The sequence below is a fragment of the Dipodomys merriami genome, unplaced genomic scaffold (genome assembly GCF_024711535.1).
Source record: "Dipodomys merriami isolate MVZ:Mamm:240054 unplaced genomic scaffold, mDipMer1.0.p SCAF_60, whole genome shotgun sequence".
NCBI lineage: Eukaryota > Metazoa > Chordata > Mammalia > Rodentia > Heteromyidae > Dipodomys > Dipodomys merriami.
In genome coordinates this window covers 1,121,524-1,142,854 of record NW_027206180.1, presented here as the reverse complement: position 1 = coordinate 1,142,854, position 21,331 = coordinate 1,121,524, and the positions used below count along the sequence as shown (strand labels likewise).

The 21,331-nt window shown below is 57.9% G+C and overlaps 1 protein-coding gene across 4 annotated transcripts in view; it reads right to left on the bottom strand.

The window, feature by feature from the left end:
* LOC138814507 (myosin-11) overlaps nucleotides 1–21,331 on the bottom strand; it is a 56,334-nt gene that overhangs the window by 19,047 nt on the left and 15,956 nt on the right. For 2 of the 4 annotated variants that reach the window (XM_070003408.1, XM_070003410.1), the window contains exons 4-17: nucleotides 16,928–16,955; nucleotides 13,814–13,916; nucleotides 12,631–12,651; nucleotides 11,094–11,186; nucleotides 10,508–10,571; nucleotides 10,030–10,128; nucleotides 8,174–8,317; nucleotides 7,218–7,313; nucleotides 4,951–5,069; nucleotides 3,801–3,953; nucleotides 2,768–2,941; nucleotides 2,263–2,436; nucleotides 1,403–1,517; nucleotides 794–987 (exon numbers count right to left, since the gene is read on the bottom strand). In XM_070003408.1, coding sequence (XP_069859509.1) covers nucleotides 794–987; nucleotides 1,403–1,517; nucleotides 2,263–2,436; nucleotides 2,768–2,941; nucleotides 3,801–3,953; nucleotides 4,951–5,069; nucleotides 7,218–7,313; nucleotides 8,174–8,317; nucleotides 10,030–10,128; nucleotides 10,508–10,571; nucleotides 11,094–11,186; nucleotides 12,631–12,651; nucleotides 13,814–13,916; nucleotides 16,928–16,955 — 1,577 coding nt within the window. The remainder of the gene's footprint in view (nucleotides 1–793; nucleotides 988–1,402; nucleotides 1,518–2,262; nucleotides 2,437–2,767; nucleotides 2,942–3,800; nucleotides 3,954–4,950; nucleotides 5,070–7,217; nucleotides 7,314–8,173; nucleotides 8,318–10,029; nucleotides 10,129–10,507; nucleotides 10,572–11,093; nucleotides 11,187–12,630; nucleotides 12,652–13,813; nucleotides 13,917–16,927; nucleotides 16,956–21,331) is intronic. The other 2 variants (XM_070003409.1, XM_070003411.1) reach the window with 1 other exon arrangement.

Sequence of the window (21,331 nt, the reverse complement as noted above, 5' to 3'; positions counted from 1 at the left end):
TGGTTCGCTGGAGGTAAGAATCTCACGGGGACTTCTCTGCCCAGGCTGGTTTCGAGCTGTGATCCTCAGATCTCAGCCTCCCGAGCAGCTAGGAGGGCAGGCGTGAGCCACTGCACCCCGGCCCATCCCCCCTTTTAAAAATTATATATTTGAGACAAAGTCTCACTGCGTAGTCCAGGCTGGCCTCCGACTTTCGATCCTCCTTCTCCAGCCTCCCAAGTCCTGTGATTACAGGTCTGGGCTACCACGCCTGGCTTTCTTTGGCGCTATTTGTCCTTTGCTGTCTACAGACTTGGTACATTAGCATCCCCTGGATACCACCCAGGGCTGCTGCTTTGCTCTCTCCGCCTTCCCTAACTGCCATCATCCATTCTACAGCCCTTCCCTTCCACCTGTCCCCCACTCTCCCCCTCCATGGTCATCATCACCAGAGTCCCCCTCTTTCCATGGCCGCCCTCCTCCCCCACCTGGACGGCCATGGTGGCCTCCTGCCACCCTGCCTGCCCACTCGCTCTCAGCAACGCGATCCCTGCCTCACGCCGTATCTGTGCCCAGCATTCCCCCCTCCCTTCCCCCTTCCACACTGTGGCCCAGCCCTGCCGCTCCAGGAGCTGCCCCGTAAGCACTGACTGGATGTGAGGAAAAAAGAAGGACCCCACATCCGGGCATCTTTCCACCCACGGCAGCTGAGGCTCTTGGAGCGGGCCGGGGCAGGCCCCCCTCCCCTGCTGGGCCTCTACACCTCCCAGCTCCCTCCCCCAAGGGCGCCCCCTGGTGGCCGCGCAGGGCTCACCCGCTTCTCGTGGTTGGGGATGATGCAGCGCACGAAGTTGGGCGTGGTGTTGCGCAGCGTGGTCATCAGCTTGCCCAGCTGCTCCTTGTACAGCTGGCCCACCGTGCGGAACATGCCCTTCTTCGTCTTGGAGGCGCTGGGCAGGGAGCTCTCGGTCATCTTGGCCATCTGGTCCAGGCCCACGATGCGGTCCACTGTGGGCACGGAGGAGAGGTGGTGCTCGCCTCCGGTCTCTGCCCTGACCGGGGACCTGCACCCCTGCCCCCGGCCAGAGGACCAGATAGGAGGGTGGTGGGCGAGGACACAGCCTCCAGGGGACCCCCAAGTCGCCTGCCTCCCCTCTGCTCTCTTCTGCTGACCAATGCCAGCAGGGGACAAGGCGGGGCGGGCGGGAGGGAGGGGATGGCCACGAGCAGCCTCATCTTGAAGGTAGCCCGAGATCGCCCGAGCCTCGGGAAGGACGCATCTCCCCTGTTCGCATCATCAGGGCCCAGGAGTGAATCCCGCTCCTGCCGCCCAGGCCTGGAGCGAGGTGAGAGTCTCACAGAGCTGCCGGCCCCAGGCTGCTCTGACGCACCATCTCCAGATCTCCACCGCCTGCGGACTCACCGTCCTTCCACAGGTCGGCCACAAACTTGTCCGAGGAGGCGTTGAGCAGGGAGGTCACATTGTCGTTCAGGGGGTCCATGTTCTTCGTCAGCCAGGCGCTCGCGTTGTAGTCCACCTGCCGAGGAGCAGCGCACTGGTGAGGCGAACGCAGCCCGAGTCCACCCATCTCCCTCCCAGGGCTTCTGAGCTGGCCCAGCAAGTGACATCATGGCTGCCATGTTGGGCCGATCCATACACCAAGAAAGACTGGCCCTGCACACAGTAGGGCAGCAGCAAATACAGCTCAGGAAGGGGGCTGGATTATGGGATGCTGGTTGTTATGGCAATGGCTAGGCCTACCTAGGAGCCCTAAGCCAAGGTTTGCACACGGGCAGCCACGACGTGACAATGAGGGTGAGTGAGGACAGCAACGGGGCTGCGTCTCCCACAGGCCCCCCTCGCTGGAGCCTGCTGGCAATGGCAGAGTTTTGGGGGTTTTGGCCAGTCCTGGTGCTCGAACTCAGGGCCTGAGCACTGTCCCTGAACTTTTGCTCAAGGCTAGCACTCAACCACTTGAGCCACAGCACCACTTCCGGCTTTTTCTGTGTTTGTGTGCTGAGGAATCAAACCCAGGGCTTCATGCATGCTAGGCGAGCACTCTACCACTGAGCCACATCCCTAACCCCGGATGTTTGTTAAACCCCAGGGCTGGTCCGCCAGTCTGGCAGCCACGATAAGACCTAAAGAGAAGTTACAAGCATGGAGGCCATATTTGGGATAGGGTTGGGATCTGATTTGCTACATGGCTAGGGGGGGCTGTGTGGGGTCTGCCTGGGCCCCCTCACCCCAGGAGGGAGCGAGCCCCGGCCCCGCCCTCACACCTTCCCCGCGTAGTGGATGATGGAGAATTCCGTCTTGTCCTTGAGTTGTTTGGGCTTCTGGAACTTGGGGTGGTTGCCCTGCTCGGAACACAGCTTCTCCACGAAGGACTTGTCTGTGGCTTTGGGGAACCAGCACTCCTCATCCAGCAGGGCCAGCACGCCGGGAGGGTTGTTCTGAGGACGGACACCGAGGTGGGCGGGGCCAGTTAGATGTGGGGTCGCCCCAGCTCGCCAGGGAGAACAAGGCCCCCCCCTCCCACCCCGGCTCCATGTCTATAGGCGCCTAGCTCTCAGGATGGATTTCTGCCTCCTCCTCCCAATCCAGCCTCCAATTACCCCCTGGCCAATGGGAGGCCAGCAGGGTAAAAGCCATGTCCTCTATCGCCCCCTGCTGTCCGGGTCTCACAGAGCAGCCTTACCTCCCGGGGCTTTTACAGAGCAACCCTGCTAGCATGCTCCAGAGCAAGGCATGGCCTGAGGCCTAGGGGAGCAGGCGGGGCCTCACCGGGCGCTCGATGAGCTCGATGCAGGGCTGCAGGTCCAGGCCGAAGTCGATGAAGTTCCACTCGATGCCCTCGCGCTGGTACTCCTCCTGCTCCAGGATGAACATGGTGTGGTTGAACAGCTGCTGCAGCTTCTCGTTGGTGTAGTTGATGCACAGCTGCTCGAAGGAGTTCACCTGTGTGTGGGGGAGGGGCGGTGACGTCAGAGGGCGGCGCCCCGCCCCCGCCCCCTCCCTCCCAGGTCTTCCCTGAAGAGAGACCTTGTCCCTGCCACCCAGCACCCAGGGACACGCTGGGGTTAGCAGAGGCGGCAACCTGTGCCGAGTGGCCCTCCTACATCTGGGTTTGAGGCGGCTTATCACTCCTCCCTGCGACATTCATCTACGGCCGCCACAGAGGCGTGGACTCATCACCTTACAGCTGGGGAAACTGAGGCTCAGGCCCAGACTGTCTGTAGCAGATGTCTCCTGTGTATCTTTAAACCTTAAAGATACCTCTCTCTCTCTCACTATCTCTCCCTCCCTTCCTCTCCCTCCCCCCTTCCCCCTTCCTCTGAACTGCCTCCAGCAACGATGTCCACACCATGTGAAATCCTTCACTGGGTCTGAAAATAATGCCTGGCTGGAGGGTAATCATGGGGCTCAGCTCAGGTTCACGTGGGGTCCGTATCGGCCGGACTCCAAGATTCTGGGTGGAACTCAGAAATTGGAAATGGGATGTCTTCCTCTCTGCTCTAGTTGCTGAGAGAAGATTGCGTGGAGCTGTGGCAGCCATCTTGCCACCATGAGGAGGGACCTGCTGGAGAATGGAAGCCAGTATGGCAGGCAGGCAGGCCCTGCCCAGCGGATGCAGCTGTACTCCTGGCACCTCCACTGCACAAACCAGCACATCCCCCTTGGCTTTCTGTCTCGTATGTTCTCCAAGCTTCTGTCTTCACTAAATAGCTATATCTCCTCCAGGATAATCATTTCTTCACGGGAAAGTCGCGGCCCCCGGGGACTGAGGCACGGCTGCCACGGTCCCACCACACTGTACCTCGAAGATCTCAAAGCCAGCAATGTCCAGGATCCCCAGGAAGGACGCCCCCTGCCGATGGGTCTTGTCCAGGGCTTTGTTCACGCGGGTGAGTATCCAGCGGAAAAGCCGCTCGTAGGTGGCCTTGGCCAAGGCCTCGATGGCGAAGTCGGCCTGCAGGGGGCGCCGGGGACACGCTATCACCCGAGGCCTGCACTTTCCCAACACCAGGGCTGGGGGCGCAGACTTGTGATTCCCCCACTGCCTTTAATCAGCCCTTTAAAGGAGGAGAAGGAAGGGGCCGCGACACAGTCGGCAGGAAGCCCGTGGGAAGAGTGGGAGACCTTCCGGGGACACGCAGAGACACCCGAGCATTTCCACAGCAAGGCTCCTGCCTTCAGTTAGGAGGTCGGAGGTCATGAGTAAGCGACGCGGCGTTCTCATTTACCACCAAATCCTCAGAATCTGACATGGGACTCTGAATAGTCTACTGTCGGGTGGATGAGGGATATGGAGGTGGATGAATGGATGGATGGATAATGGAGAGATGTGTGGAGGATGGAAGGATGAATGGATGGACAGATGATGGATGAATAGATGGACGATGGATGGATAGATGGATGGATGGTGAGTGGATGAATGGATAGATGATGGATGGATGGATGGTGAACGATGGATAGAAGGATGGGTGGATGGATATGGATGGATGAGTGGGTAGGTGGATGGATGGATGGATGATGGATATGGATGGATTTAGATGGATGATGGATGGGTGATGGATGAGTTGGGCTGGATAAGTTGATGGATGATGGATGGTGGGTGAATGGATGAGTAGATGGAAGGATGGATGAGTGGGCTAGGTGGATGGATGGATAATGGATATGGATGGATGGTAGATGAATGAGTGGATAGATTTAGATGGATGAATAAGGGAGGTGGATGGACGGAAAGGCAGATGGATGAGTGAGCTGGAGGTGGATAAGTGGATGGATGGATGGATGGATGGGTGGGTGGGTAGGTGGATGGATGGGTAGGCAGATGGTTGGATGGATGGAAGGATGGGTGGGTAGGTGGATGGATGGATGGATGGGCAGATGGATGGGTAGTAGATGGATGAGTCCAGTGAGTAGACAGAAAGGAAGGTGATTAGACGAACCAGTGCTGGTTATACCTGTTCTTTCGTCTGAGCTTTCTGCACCACATCCCGTCCAACTTTGATGCGTGGGGTCAGGATGGCTCTGGTGAAGTCGGTCACATTAATCCCGGCGAGGTGGCAAACTTTCTGTGCAGCTGGATGAGAGCGCGAGAGCTCTGTGAGCGTCAGGGGGGAGCGCCCCCCCCCCCGCGGCCGTCCACGGTCGGTGCGTGCGGGTCTGCTCTCGCAGAAGCAGAGCTCTGTGGCCGGCTGTATGGTCCCCCTTCCTGGTGCTAAGAGTCAGTGCTGGGGTCCGCTGGGGGGATTCCCGAGGGGGCTTAGGGTCCCTCCCCCTTCCCATCTGTCCTGCCTGGTGCTGACTGTCCCCAGGGGGGAGGGGGACGGAGGCCCCTGTCTGGGGACACTGCTGCTGTCACGCTGATGGAGAGATGGCAGCAGCACCAGCTGGTGAAGGACAAGCTCCCCCCAGAGTGTCTCTGCACTCTGTACGTGCCAGCAGCCCAGGGGGAGCAGGACCCAAGAGCCCCACAGCCCCCCGGGGGTGAGGGCAGCAGGGTGTTCTCCTGCACGGCCTTACTAACCGCCCAAGACCAAGAAAGAAAGCGCAGCCACAAGCGCCAGCTCCGGAGCGTGTGCGTTGGGCAGTTCACAGCGCCACGCACACCTTTGCAGGGAGGAACTTGCTCCCCGGGCCCCGTGGCGCACCCCTGCCACCCCAGCTACTCGGGAGGGGGGTCCGGGGGGATCAGGTTCTGTGCTAGCCCAGGCAACACGCTGGTGAGACCCCCATCTCAACCACAGTGGCGTGGCCGCGTCACCCTCGCTGGGCGGGTGCGGCGTGCACAGGCGGGCACGGGCGGAAAGCCAGACACTATTCCCAAAAATGAGGAAAGCGAATGGCTGGGGGGCGTGGCTCGGGGCGGAGCACCTGCCTGCCAGGCACAAGCCTCTGACTTCAAACCTCAGTCACACACACACACGCACACGCGCGCGCGCACACACACACACACACACACACACACACACACACACACACACACACACACACACACACACACACACACACACACACACACACACACACACACACACACACACGCCCTGTGACCTCAGCATAGAAATGAGTGCTTCATTACAGTCTGTTCAGCACAGGGAGACAGTAAACAGATTTCCTTCATCCATTACATGGCATCTTTTGGGGGGGAGGGGAGGGTCACGGGGGGTGGTCGTGGGCTTGAACTCAGGGCCTGGGCTCTGTCCACTTTGAGCCACAGCACCACTTCTGGTTTTCTGGTGGGTCATTGGAGATAAGAGTCTCACAGACTCTTCCTGAGTGGGTTGGCTTCGAACCGCAATCCTTAGAGCTCAGCCTCCTGAGTAGCTAGGATGACAGGCGTGAGCCACCGGCGCCTGGCTTATATTTCTCATTCCAGAAGGTCTCTGGCAGCATGTGGAGTTAATATGCAAGAAAGGCTGAGGTGGGGTGAGCCTGGGGGAAGGGCAGCTTTTCAGGCCTCAAAATACAAAGCAGGGCCTCTTCCAGGTGGAAGGGGGGTTTGGGGGTGTGGCTGAAAGCAGCCAATCCATCCCCAAACCCCAAACCCTGCCTGTTTATTCACAGGTAGCACGCTCACATTTAGGGTGACAAAAATCCAAGTCCAGTTAAATGTGAATCTTGAATAAATTGAGAACACTTTTTTGTTTGTTTTAAAAGCCGGGCGCCAGTAGCTCCCGCCCGTCATCCTAGCCATGCAGGAGGATGAGAGCTGAGGATGGCAGTTCAAGGCCAGCCCAGGCAGGAAAGTCTGTGAGACTCTGATCTCCAATTTATTACCAAAGAGGCCAGAAGTGGAGCTGTGGCTCAGAGTGGTAGAGCACCAGCCTGGAGCACAGCTCAGGGACAGAGCCCAGGCCCTGAGTTCAAGCCCCAGAATTGGCACGCGCATGCGTGCACACATACAAAAGCAAAACATCGATTCAAAACTTCACTGGGAAAAGTTTGCAAAGAGAGAGAGAGGTCAGCGGCAGTAAGGACAGTGTCCGGCCGCTGACCAAGCCCCCATGCCCGCTACCTCCTCCCAGAAACGCAGCCCTGCCCCTTCATTCATCCCCAGGACACAGGTTCTGGGCAGCCCAATGCTGCCGCTGGCCCAGGACTGTATATGGGGCCAGCAGCGTGTGCGCATGTGCGTATGTGTTCAAGCTCTCTGCTTGCCACGGACCCCAGCTGGACCAGCCCCCCCCCCCACGTCCCTGTCCCCAAAGCCCCTGGCTCCACCCACCTGTGTTGTCAGGCATGGACGCCTGGTCGGTATTTCTCTCCTTCTTGAAGACGATGTTGCCCAGCTGCAGGACAGAGGACACCACCTTCAATATGGCTGAGGAGAGAAGGAAAGATGCCGCATCAAGCGGAGCTGCCTGGAACGGGAGGTGTAAATCCTCTGGGCGAGCACCGGCGAGGGACACTCAGTGTTTTCTGGTAGTTGCTGATGACCTTGTGTTACGCGGAGTACTATGCTGCCAGGGAAAAGCAAGCCCTAGCCTGCCCACCGAGCACAGCCCACTAGCTGCCGTTACAAATAAAGTTTTATTGACACACCATGACACCCATGCAGTTCCATATCCTCCTGGGCCATCTGCCTGCGACCGGGGCAAAACTGCATGACCACAACGGGCACCCCGCGGCCCCCACGTTTAGAACCAGGCTGTGTCTAAGCTCGATTCCCACTTGGGCCCTGACAGACAGGATTCAAGGATTTTAAAGAGCAGAACCTGTCTTCCCACGGGCAAAGTCAGGGGCGTGGGCCTCCCAGAGGCCTGAGACCAAGTCCCTGCTCTACCAACAACTGGCTGTGTGTCCCGGGGTGCCTGCCTGACTGCTCTGTGCCTTTGTCGCCTCGCATGCAAACGGCAGCTACCGAGGGTCTCCTTGCAGTGCTGTTGGATGCCGACAGTGGAACAGCACTTAACCCTTGCTGTGCCCCCTGGCTTCCTTACTATGGTGTTTTTGGTTATTTCTGAGTGAGGGCCTATTTAGCCCAGGCTAGCCTTGAACTCTCGACCCTCCTGCCAAGTGCTGGAATGACAGGCAAGAGCCAAGGCGCCCGGCCGACTTCTCCAGTTTAAATATCTGCTAAGCATTTCCACGGGGCCCACGTTTCTCCCACTCCATGCGAGCACGCGCAGGGGCCGAGCACGCGCGGGGAGGGGGGGCGAGCCCGCGCAGGGGTGCGCTCACCCAGCTGCTCCTCCTCGCTGAAGCCCATGATGGACATGGCCTCCAGGGTCTCCTGGAACATCTCGTCGTCCTGGGCGGCGGGGATGGGCACGAAGCCGTTGGAGAGGAACGTGTAGTTGCTGAAGCCCTCCAGCAGCAGGTCATCTGGGGGGGGTGGGGGGGTCAGCACATGGCTCCCTCAGGCGGGGCTGGGAGCCCAGGTCACTGTCACCTCGGTCCCATCCCAGGGTCTGGCTGTTTGTTTTTTTGATCGGTCATGGGTCTTGAACTCTGGGCGCTGCCGCTGAGCTCTTCAGCTCAAGGCGAGCGCTCTACCACTTGAGCCACAGCACCACTTCCAGTTTTCTGAGTGGTTTATTGGAGACAAGAGTCTCACGGGGGCTGGGAAGGTGGCTCAGTGGTAGAGCGCTTGCCTTGAGCTGAAGAGCTGAAGGACAGCGCCCAGGCCCAGAGTTCAGGCCCCACGACCAACCAAAAAAAAAAAAAATTAAAAAAAAAAAAAAAAAAAGAGTTTCACGGACTTTCCTGCCTGGGCTGGCTTTGAACCACGATCCTCAGATCTCAGCCTCCTGAGTAGCTAGGATGCCGCCGGCGCCCGGCCTCTGGCTGGTTTTGAACCGTCCTCTGCTGCGGCATGCAGGGTCGCCGGCAGTTGATGTGCGGTGCGGGCTGGGCCCTGCCGCCACCAGCGCCCGGCTCCCCGGCTGAGCCCCGAGCCCCAGCACAGGGTCGGGTCCACCCAGAAGCAGGGGTGCGTTTATTCTCACATTCCCCATGAACTGGCCCCCTGAAAAAAAGCTGCCTGCAGCCTCGCTGTCTTAAGCCCAGCCGCTCACGATGTGTCCCTTAACAAAACCACGCAGGCTTCCAGGGCGCTCGCTGGCCCTGGCTTTCCTCACCCAAGGCTGGTGCTCTACCCCTTGAGCCACAACTCCATGGCCAGCTATTTTTTTGGGGGGTCCTGTCGTGGGGACTGAATGCTGTCCCTCAGATCTTCAGCTCAAGGCTAGCGCTCTACCACTTGAGCCACAGCACCACTTCTGGCTTTTTTCTTTTTGCTTATGTGGTGCTGAGGAATCGAACCCAGGGTCTCATGCATGCAAGGCAAGCGCTCTACCACTGAGCCACCTTCCCAGCCCCAGCCAGCTATTTTTTTGTCGGTCGTGGGGCCTGAACTCTGGGCCTGTGCGCTGTCCTCAGCTCTTCAGCTCAAGGCTAGTGCTCTACCACTGAGCCACCTTCCCAGCCCCCATGGCCAGCTTGTTTAGTGGCTCATTGGGACTAAAAGTAGGACCAAGTAGCCAGGACTACAGGCGTGAGCGGCCGGCGCTCGGCTGGAACGGCATTCTGCGTCCCGTTCCCCTCCCGACGCCGACCTTTGCCTACACTGCCAGGATTTTACCACCCACTTCAGCGCGGCGGTGAAAACCACAACCACGGCCCCTGGCTGTGTGCACCAAAGACCCTCCTCGCACATTCTAGAACATAGCTCACAGGTATACACAGGGAGGAGGAATAAAGGAGGGAGGGAGAGGGAGAAACGGAAGGGAGGAGGGCTGGGGAGAAAGGAGGCGGGGGAGGAGGGAAAGGAGGAGGGAAAGGAGGAGGGAAGGGAGGAGGGCTGGGGAGGGAGGGAGGAGGTAGGGGAGGGGTGGCAGAGGGAGGAGGGAGGAAGCGCTTCTTGACCTGGTCTTACAAAGTCCCGTTCCCAGTCACTCACAGGCCCCGCGCACGCGCCTCCTTACTCCACCGTGCCCCAAGCTGCTCAGCCCCAGGCCCCTAGAAGTCAGGCTGTGACCTCGTGGGTCTACCCACGGCTCAGGGTCACGGAGGTGCACCCCCCCCCCGCCACTCACTCTTCATCTTGTCCTTGGCCCCCGCGATCATGTAGTAGAAGATGTGGAAGGTCCTCTCGTCCCGGGCCTGGCGGATGGCGCGCGACTTCTCCAGCAGGTCTGGGGTGCAAGCGTTAAGGATTCTAGAACCATCGCTTCTGCATCCGGCCCACAGACATCATCAAACATTGGGGGGGGGCAGGGGAGAGGCTTGGCCTTTGACCCCCACGTACCACCCACTTCTTGTCCTCTGCCCAAGGTTCCTGAGGACACAGGGCCAAGGGTACCCCTCCTGGATGCCCCCCAAAACCAGCAGGAGACAGGAGCCATGTGCCCCCAGGATGAGGCCTACGGTGGCTTCTGAGGCGGGCGCCATGGCCTCCTGTCTACCGTCCACCCCGGGCCAGCTTTAGACGTCAGGGAGAGACGTCTGCCCCTGCGGCACTGCGTGGCCCCAGCCGGGGGCGCGGCCCCACGCGGGCGGCCGGCTGAGGGATACAGGTCTCGATGTTGGCGCCCACGATGTAGCCGGTGACGTCGAAGTTGATGCGGATGAATTTGCCCTGCGGGAGGAAGCCGTGTTCAGGCAGCTGGGGCTTCATCCCCAGCTACAGGTCCCCAGCGGGGGGTGGGGGGGGATGTAGGGGCCCCAGGGGGTGCAGTGGGGGGGTGGGGACTCGTGCAAATGCTCAGAGCCCCCCCCCACCAGTTCTCTGCAAAGAGCTAGTTAGAGGCCGGGGACCCTGTGCCCCCCTAGAGCGGGTCCATGACCTTCAGCTCCTGCAATGTCCTTGCGCCCAAGTGGTGGCTCACGCCTGTCATCCTAGTGACTCAGGAGGCTGAGATCTGAGGATCGCGGTTCAAAGCCAGCCTGGGCAGGGAAGTCTGTGAGACTCCTATCTCCAATAAACCACTAGAAAACTGGAAGTGGCGCTGTGGCTCAAGCGGTAGAGCGCCCACCTTGAGCTGAAGAGCTGAGGGACAGCGCCCAGGCCCAGAGTTCAAGTTCCCCAAGAGGGACCCCCCCCCATCGTGACAGCTGCAGGGGGGTGGGGGGTGATGACCAAACACGGCTGGCTACTTACGAATCGGGAGGAGTTGTCGTTCTTGACGGTTTTGGCGTTGCCGAACGCCTCCAGGATGGGGTTGGCCTGCAGCAGCTGCTTCTCCAGCTCCCCCTACAAGGCCAAGCACGGTGGGAGGGGCTGACCCCGGGCCCTGGGGCGCAGGCGCGCTCCCGCCGCCACCCTCTCGTCGACCCGGGTGGCAGCATCCAGGTGTCCTGAGCCCTGGACCACCACGCACGCGCGCACGCGCCAGTTTGAGACCAGGGCCCTGCAGCTGCGCAGTGCGCACACGGCGGCCGGGCCCGCTGGAGCCCGAGTCTCCCTCAACACCTCAGGCCCCAGGCCTCCTGTGGAAGATGGGGAGCCCCGGCAGGGATGATTTGGGGGGGGCCCTGCGGCACGAAGCAGCTCTTCAAGCGGGTTAGAGGAGCCCGGGCCCACGGCGGGGCACGTGAGCTGCCAGGGCAGGAAAGTCATGCCAAAGACCGCCAAGCCGCCCTGCCCGTCCCCGGGCCCGCAGGCCCCAGCGGGCGGCCCCCCGGCTGCGTTCTGGGACAGGATGGACTCTAGGGGCTCTCCTCCTTCTCCCTGACAGCCCAGGCAGCGCCCCAGAATTGGAGGAGGGGTGGCGGACATGGAGAAGCAGCAGCAGCAGGCAGACCCCGGCCCGGGACCGGAAGTGACCACTGATTTCTGCGTCTTCTGGGGGGGGGGGGATGAGGGGGGGATTCCACAGCCAGATGGAACCCAGGCCTTGTCTCCATGGAAACCACACCCCACCCGGAACCACCCAGGACGGGCCACGGACTAGTCGCTGTCTCCGTCCAGACAAACTTGGGGTTCCAATGCTTCCCTCCCCACACCCCAATCCTCCGATCTGGAACCAGGGAGGGTGAGGAGGCCCTCCGGGGAGGGGGGGTCACCCATGGAGACCTCATATCACAGATGAGACCGTGGCCCGCAGCAGTGGCTCAGCCACACGGTGGCTTCTCTGGCCCAGCGTCCACCCGAGACGCCCGGCCCCCCCAAGCTTCTGCGTTAGACCGCAGGGCCCGGCCTGGCCCGGCCAGGGGCCTGGGGGCCTCACGAAGCCACCCAAGCCAGGGCATCGCCAGACCCTGGAGCCCCGGGCCAAGCATCGGCATGCAGAGGACACGCACGGACAGCACTGCACACGCATGCACAGGAACACACGTGCAGGGGTGGGCGGAGCCATGCTGTCAATCAAGCCGGGGAGGCGGGGCCTAGCGCGCCTATATGACACAAAACCACCTGCAAGGCTGTCGACCAGACACGGGAGGAACAGCGTCAGGGCCCTGCGCCTGGGGAGCAGGGGTGCGCTCGGGGGGAAGGAGTTCGGGGCCCACTCTGAACTGGGGATCCTAAATGGGAGCGGGGGGGGTCCATGGGTGGCGGGTGGACCCCCACGTGGCGCCCTGGGCTGGGTGGGGCTGTGGGATCTGTACAGTCAGGGGCGCCCACGGGTGCAGCGAAGCATGCAGGTCTAACTCCACGCCGTGCCGCCCGTCACGCCACAGAACACGCCGTTACTCACGTAGGCAAAGGACGGGCCTTGCTGTGGTCGCACCATTCGGTGAGGAACAAATGTCAGCGTTATTTCGGTCACATACGTCCGCCCGGGTCTGAGCTCACAAACACCCCCTCTCCCCCGCCCCTCATCGGCCTGGGCACCCCCAGATTGACAGCAGCCACTCCACACCGCGTCCTGCCTCTCTGCCCGCCTTCCTTCCTGGCCTCCTTTCTCAGACACACGGGGAAGGTTTCCTGTAACTGCCACGGTGGATGTGTGCATGAGGTACTGGGATTTGAACACAGGACCTCACACTTGCCAGGTAGGTGCTCGACCCCTTAGGCTATTTCCCCCCAACTCCTTACGGCTTTAGTTATTTCTCAGATAAGGTCTGACACTTGGACTCACTCGGGGCTGGCCTCGGATCACGATCCTCCTACCTCTGCCTCCCAGTCGCTGGAATTACAGGCATGCACTACCACACCTGACCTGTGGTCAGGGAGAAACTATTTGGAACACAGGTGACGCTTAGGACAGATGACCCCTGGTTTTTACTCTGTAGGAACAGGCGGCCAGCAGGGTCTTTTCCCTGCTGCATCATGTCCAAGGCCATCTCCCCCCTACACGCTGGCTAGGAACCAAGTGGCCAGAGATACTTGGCCGGGCCGGGCTTGGCCTTGCTTCCTGGGTTTGAGAAAGGAAAATCCTGACCCTGTGTCGGCCCCACGCAGGTCTCCGGGAACCTCAGCCGCCCTGGCTGCCCTGCCACCACCCCACCTCTGCCAGATGGAGAAAGGCAGGTGTGTGTGTGGGGGGGATCACCGCCACGGTCACGCGTGGCCCCTGCCGCGGTTCTGTGTCTACGCCTTCCGCCGGAGGCATGGCAGGGCCTGGGGTCCCTTTCGGCCCCGTTCTCTGGTCAGCAGGACCCCAACGTGGTGGCGGGGGCAGGGCAGGGTTTCAGGGAGCCCTCGGGCGGCTCTGCAGGGGCTGGGTCTGCTCCAGGACGCCCTCGCACCCCCAAAGTGGCCCCCACGGCCTCCCTCCTGGAGGCCGGGTCTCCGAGGGCCGAGCTGCGTCTCCGTGTCTGTGGACACGCATGGTCACCACCACAGGACTGCTGCCCACGGGCCATCCGGTCAGCACCACTGCCAGGCCGCACAGGACCCCGAGCCCCACGCCCCGGGCCCCCCAGCCCCCCGCTCACCGTGATGCTGGTGTCCTTCTTGCCCTTGTGAGACGAGGCCACCACTGCCAGGTACTGGATCACCTTCTTGGTGTTCTCCGTCTTGCCGGCTCCAGACTCACCTCTGGAAGACATGAGCGGCCTGGTGGCCAAGGGGAAAAGGGCCTGCCCAGGCCTCGGCCCTGCCCAGGGCACCGAGCGTGCAGGCTGACCACGGCCATCCCAGACACACCCCTGGGAAACTGAGGCCTGCAGAGGGCATGACTTGCCCCCTAACACCCCTGCTAACACCCAAGCAGGTGTGCAATACCTCGGGTGCAATACTCGCAAAAGATCAAACATCAGCAACAAAAAATGCCCGGATCTTGGCTAGCAAGGGCTGAAGTGTGCTTGGAATTCAGTTGTTTGTGACAGGGTCTGGCTGTGTGGCCCAGGGTGCCCTGCAACTCCATGTCCTCCTGTCTCGGCCTCCGTGAGTGCTGGGATTACAGGTGTATGCTACCACACCTGGCTGGAATCGTCTGATCAGCAGAGATGTTCTTAAGTTAAAAAGTCACTGGGCACGGTGGCTCACGCCTATCATCCCAGCTACTCAGGAGGCTGAGATCTGAGGATCGCAGTTCAAAGACAGTTAGGGCAGGAAAGTCCTGTGAGACTCTTATCTCCAATAAACCACCAGAAAAGCAGAAGTGGCGCTGTAGCTCAAGTGGTAGAGCACTCACTTTGAGCAAAAGAGCTCAGGGACAGCGCCTGGGCCCAGAGTTCAAGCCCCACGACCACCCAAAAAAATGAAACCAAAATCCATCCAGACCATGAGGGAGATGTGGGTTTTCTGGGGCGGCTCTGGTGACCCGTTTGTAATGCGGGACCACCATGGAGGGACCATTCCATGCAGGGGCTCTCCGATTTCCCCTGGCCCCAGCTTTCCTGCCCCTGTCTCCTCCTCCCACTGACTGCTTGTCCTGCTCTTGCCTAAACTCCCCCATGCTCTGAGCGCACTGGAACATTCTAGGTCTTTTTCTAAGTCTGTGGAAGGATGCACACCCCCTCCCCCGCTCCGCCCCAAGGTCGGCTCAAGATTCCCCCGTGCAGAACCGGGGCTCCCAGAGCCAGCCCAGCCTCGATTCTTCTTCCTAATTAGGAAACGGAGAAGCTCGCTTTCTCTGCCAAGCTCCCCTTGATAACTTTGCTCATGTTGGGAAGAGAAGAAAGAAGAAAAGAAACACGTGTTCCCACTCGCAGGCCAGATCCACCCGGTCCCGCCGTCCCGGAAACCTCCGCTCGCTGCTGCTGCTGACCCCCCTCCCCAGAGGTGGGTCTGATGGGCTCCGTGTTAGGTCAGAAGCAAGTCCAGCCCAGCGTGGGTAAGCCACTTGCCCTGGGCCACACAGCAAGGCAGGGACACACAAGGAGACAGAGTTGGGTCCAATTCCAGGGCATGAACTTCTAGGAATGGAACGTCTACCTGTGCCCGGCCCCGCTCGCAGGCAGCTCCCCAAGCTATCCTAGCTAAGAACGAAATAGCTGATCATTCTCAGCACCCACCAGGGGACACTGAGGCTTGGAGAGGCCGAAGTAATTTCTCCAGGTCCCACAGTTGCCTCTGCTAAGCTACAGGTTAGACGTAGGGAAAGAGCAAGATTTGAACTCAGGTCCTGCCACTGTCTCCTAATTCATTCTGATTCATAGCGTAAGGAGAAAGGCTGAGGGCCGTTCCAGCTCTACTTCCATCAAAATACACCTCAAAATCCTCCCTGGGAAAAATGTCAGCAAGGATCAACCACTCGGTCATGTACATTATAGTATGAACGAGCTGGGTTCTGATCAGAGAGGAAGGGAGGAGGGGAAGTTCTTATGGGAAGCCAAGCACATGGCTGGTCCTGAGACTGAGGCCTGAGACCGAGTCTGGAGCACCGGATTCTCACAGCCACGGCCACCATCTCCATGCTTCTCCCCACGCTCTCCTCCCCTCCCCGTTTTGCCATGGTGAGGAGTGGGGTGCAAACTCTGGATCGCTGCTTCTCCCCAGTGGGTTACTTCCAAGTTTTTCTGATAAAAATAAACCACCCGGAGGCCTTGCCAAAGAAAACACCCCATGCGCCAGGCCGGGGGTGTCGGAGCCGGGCAGAGACAGGCTTATCTGCTATTCTGACCCTGGAATCCTGGGGTGCAGATGTGGCCCAGGTCAGAGCCCCTAGTACCATCCTTGGGAACTTGGTGCTCAGCTCTGGCCCCCTGGGGAGACCCCAAGTGGCCAGATGTGGCCTCTCAGCCTTGTCCTGACCCTCAGCTCAGCCCAATGGCCGGCAGGCTGGCTGGAACCATGGGTGAACACAAATGAATTGGTAGGTGGGTGAATTGAGGGACAGAAGGATGGACAGATGGATGGGTGGGAGGTAGGATGAAGAGGGAGGGATGGAAGGATGGACTGGTAGATAAGAAGATGGACAAATGGATAGATGGCGTGGTGATGGATGGATGGGAGATAGACGGATAGATGGATAGATTGGATTGGATGATGGATGGATGGATTGAAGATGGATGAATGGATTGGATTGGAGATGGATGAATGGATTGGATGATGGATGGATGGATGGATGGATGGATGGATGGATGGATGGATGGATTGGATTGGATGATGGATGGATTGGAGATGGATGATGGATGGATGGATGGATGGATGGATGGATTGGATTGGATTGGATGGATAGATTGGATTGGATGGATGGATTGGATTGGGGATGGATGGACTACATTGGATGATGGATGGATGGGTGGGTAGGTAGGTGGATGGATTTGATGGTGGATGAATAGATGGATAGATGACTTAAAGAATGGATGAATGGATAGACGGACAGATGAAGAGGCAGACCAATGGACAGATGGAAGGATGTGTGGATGGGTGGGTAAGAAGATAGATGGATGAAGTATGGGTGAGTGTATGGATGGATGGTGGATGGGTAGATGGGCGTGGCTGGTGTTTAGGTTTGTCTGCCTGTGTGAGAACATCGCTCCTGGTGTTTGATGAGCATCTACTCTGCGCTGGGAAGGAGGACGGACCCTTAGCGCAGTGAACACATCAGAGATCCCATGGGCTCCGACTCCCGTAGAACCAAGTGCAGCAGCTCCACTTACGTGCACAGAATGGACTGGTCCTCGCGATCTGTGGACAGAAAGGAGAGAGAACGCAGCTCTGAGCTGAGAGGCTGGGCTTGCTTCTCCTGGGGGCTCCCATTTGGAAGCACCCACACTCTGGCGCCACTGGTGTGGCTGGGGGAACATCTGGCCTCAGCACCCAGGCCCCAAGGTCAGACCTGGGGGCTAGCCTAAAGCTTAAGCTCAATCAGGAGGGAGCCAGGGCCACAGGCAGACAGAGCCCTGGGACTCAGGCCCGACTCACAGTCCCAGGGTCCTCGGGAGAAAGCAACGTGGACACCTGTGGACAGGCAGGGAGAGGGTTGGCCAAGGGAGCCCATACCCTGTGCCTGAAAATGGCAGAGAAAAATGTCCTGAGCTACCTATTTTTAGTTTTGTCAGTCGTGGGGCTTGAACTCTGGGCCTGGGCGCTGTCCCTGAACTCTTCAGCTCAAGGTGAGCCCTCTACCACTTGAGCCACAGTGCCACTTCGGGTTTTCTGGTGGATCATTGGAGATAAGAGTCTCATGGATTTTCCTGCCCAGGCTGGCTTTGAACCGTGATCCTCAGATCTCAGTCTCCTGAGTAGCTAGCATGATAGGCGTGAGCCACTGGCACCCGGCATATTCAATTTCTTTTTAAAAAAATTCATATTCAATTTCTTAATGAATATTTAGTTTACATTCTTTTCATATAGATACGTGAACCTTGAAAACATTATCTAAGGGTCATAGTTCAAAGCCAGCTGGGGAAGAAAAGTCCACGAGACTCTCACCACAAATTAATCAACCAAAAAAAGAAGTGGCACTGTGGTTCAAGTGGTAGAGTGCTACAGAAGCCAGGGACAGCGCCCAGGCCCTGAGTTCAAGCCTCAGGACTGGCAAACACACATGTGTGCGCACATGCATGCAGGCACACACACTCACAAGGCTGCATCTCATGTTTCCATTTACAGGAACTGTCTAGAATACTGAAGTCTACAGAAACTAGACTCCTGATTATGAATGAGAACTACACTTTTCTGAGGGTGATGAAAATATCCCTTTAAAGCCCAGGACAGACATGTAGCTCAGTGGTACAGAGCCTGCCCACGATGCACCAGGCCCTGGCTGCCAATCCCATAGCTGCACACATGCACAGATGCACACATGCACACACAAGCATGTAGATGCACACATGATGCACATACACAGGCATGCACATAGATGCACACTGCATACATGTATGTAGATACACATATGCACGTGTACATGTGTGTATATGTATGTATGCATGCATGCACACACCTGTATGCACGGAAACCAACTCCCCAAGGTAATGGTGTTAGGAGATGGCCTTTTGCCAGAGAAGGATTCCACGGATGGCGCCATCTTTGCACCAGGCCCTGACAAGCCAGGACATGATCTGCCCCCTTGACCTTGGACTTCCATCCTCCAGATCTGTGTGCAATAACCTTCTAGGTTTCTGAGCCAGCCTGCCTGGGGCATTTGGTTCTAGCAGCAGCCTGGATGAAGCGTGGAGGCCTGCGCTGGTCCTTAGCTTTTCAAGGACTCTGTTTCTCTAGTAGAGCCCTCGTGCCACACAGCCCGAGAGGGGAGAAAAAAGGCCCACAGGGCGGGCGGTGGTGTCCCTCGGTTTGGCTCTCACTGGGTGGAGGAGCCTCAGTTTCCCCCATCTGTGAAGCGGGGAGGCTGGCGGCATCCTGCAGGGCGCTGGGGCTGCAGGCCCTGGGGACCGCTTTTCCCTGCCTCTGCCTCGTTTGTGTCAAGCAGGCTGCCAGCCAGCAAAGGAAACCTAGACAGCCCGGAAAAAGGCTCCGGATCACGCCACTACCCGGGCTTATCTTCAACACGGAGCCCAGGGCACCTGTTTCCTTGTCTGCCGCCAGCCGCCAGTTGGTAGCAATGGGGGGAGACCGGACGCGCGGCCGGGCCGGCGCGGCGGGCTCCGGCAGCTCATCTGCGGCTCACGAGCACGTTCCACACGTATCACTCAGCAACCATCACCTCCCAACCCGGGGCTTTCAACACCCACGGATGTCAGAGCCAATGGGCTTCCGGGGCGCCCAGCCTGCACCTCACTGGTGGGAAGGTGGGAAGGATAAGACGTAGGCATCGACAACACCGAGTTCAAATCCAGTTCATTGACCTGTAGCCCCGTCCTTCTGTTTATGTGGGCCTCAGTTTCCCCAGGTGTAAAGGGGGGGCTCATCACAGTCTCTGCCCAGCGAGCACGCCTGCGCACTCGGAATTGTACCGCTTGCTGTTGCGTAAGAGCCACCGAGGAAAACACCAGGAGAAAAATGAAATCTTGGTTGGCCTGCCGCACTTTAGGGCTGGACTTGGTGTCGCTACGCCGGGTATGGCGGTGCAGGCCTATCATCCCAGCTGCAGGGGGGAAGATTATAGTCCACGACCTGCAAGACCCTGACTGGAAAAACAAAAAACCCAAACACCACCACCCAAACCGTAAAGCAAGAAGGGCGGGAACTGCTCTGCACAGCACCGCTATAGTAACAGTTACAGGGGCTGGGAAGGTGGCTCAGTGGTAGAGCGCTTGCCTTGCATGCCTGAGGCCCTGGGTTCGATTCCTCAGCACCACATAAACAAAAAGAAAAAAGCCGGAAGTGGCGCTGTGGCTCAAGTGGTAGAGCGCTAGCCTTGAGCTGAAGAGCTGAGGGACAGCGCCCAGGCCCAGAGTTCAGGCCCCACGACCAATGATGATAATGATGATGATGATGATGATGATGATAATAATAATAATAATAATTACAGATTCAGTTCAAGAGCCCCATTGTGAGGGTAAGGACTTCTGCTACAAGGGAGCAGAAGAAAATGATGAAGGAAATACTCTTCCCAAATTTCCCCAAACTTCATGATGAAGAAGGCATTTGTCTAACATATTGAAGGTTCACTAAGTCTCCAGAACAATGCGGGAAACAGACCTGGGGTAAGTCGCAGCACTATAGCCAGGAAAATAAAGATGAGTCTAGCCAAGCACCAGTGCTCACTTCTGTAATCTCAACCACTCAGGAGGCTGAGATCTAGAGACATGTGATTCCAGCCCAGACAGGAAAGTCATTTAGAAAGCCAGTATTAGTAATGAAGAACATAGGAAGTAGGTTTGGGGGGCAGGGAGGTTATTGCTAACTTGAGAAAATAGTAAGTCACACAGGCAAAGAAAAAGTAATCACAAGACAGCACAGAGATAAGCACTGAGGAACATCGACACAGCCATAATCATCTAAGCTCATACGAATACTCAGAATAAAGCTTTATTAAGTTCATGGAGCTAAAGTATTGGGAATCTGTGAAATCAGGTGATATAGGCAGATGAAAGGGATGAATGAGCTCAAACCCTATCTTCCACAGATAAAAGTTAACAGGTGTAGCACCAGTGGCTCACGCCTGTAATCCCAGCTACTCAGGAGGCTCAGATCTGAGGATCGAAGTTCAAAGCCAGCCTGGGCAGGAAAGACTGTGAGACTCCTATCCCCAATAAACCACTAGAAAACTGGAAGTGGCGCTGTGGCTCAAGTGGTAGAGCGCTCACCTTGAGCTGAAGAGCGCAGGGACAGTGCCCAGGCCCACAACAAAATAAAGTTAACAGGTGAAGCCTAGAGCTGGAAATATTTTTAGTTATCAGCAATATATAATCAAGCTCTATCAAGATAAAGAGGCCAACACCTCTAAATCAATCACAGAAGTTGATAATGGCTGCCCTGGACAAATGATTTCTCTGGAAACCATTTACACACACACACACACACACACACACACACACACACACACACACACACACACAAATCAACACTGATATTTTAAAAGGGAGCAAGAAATATGTGTCTGCAGAGGCATGGAACATTCTAGCACAATGAAGACTAGTGTACCTGGATGCTGCCATTTCTAGAGAAAGTATTGGGGAGAAAATAAGATATCTAAGTTTTGTTTTGTTCTTTTTGTCAGTTGGAGAGCTTGAACTCAGGACCTGGGCGCTGTCCCTGAGCTCTTCAGCTCAAGGCTAGAGCTCTACCACTTGAGCCACAGCGCCACTTCTGGTTCTCTGGTGGTTTGTTAGACATAAGAATCTCCCGACTTTCCTGCCCAGGCTGGCTATGAACCGAGATCCTCAGATCTGAGCCTCCTGAGTAGCTAGGATGACAGGCGTGAGCCACCAGTGCCCAGTGGTAATAAACTATTGTTCAAGACACTTCCGTGAGTGCAACGCATGCCAAATAACAAAACACCATAACCGCATGATGCCCAGCTTCCTAAAGAGGCTCATGTACAACCTCCTAAATAGTCCTTCATCGAGGGCAGCCATGGAGACCACAAAGGGACAGCAGGGGGCCTAAAGCAGTGCCCCAGGGCATCTCATGGCAGGCCCTGCGAAGGGCCACCTGCT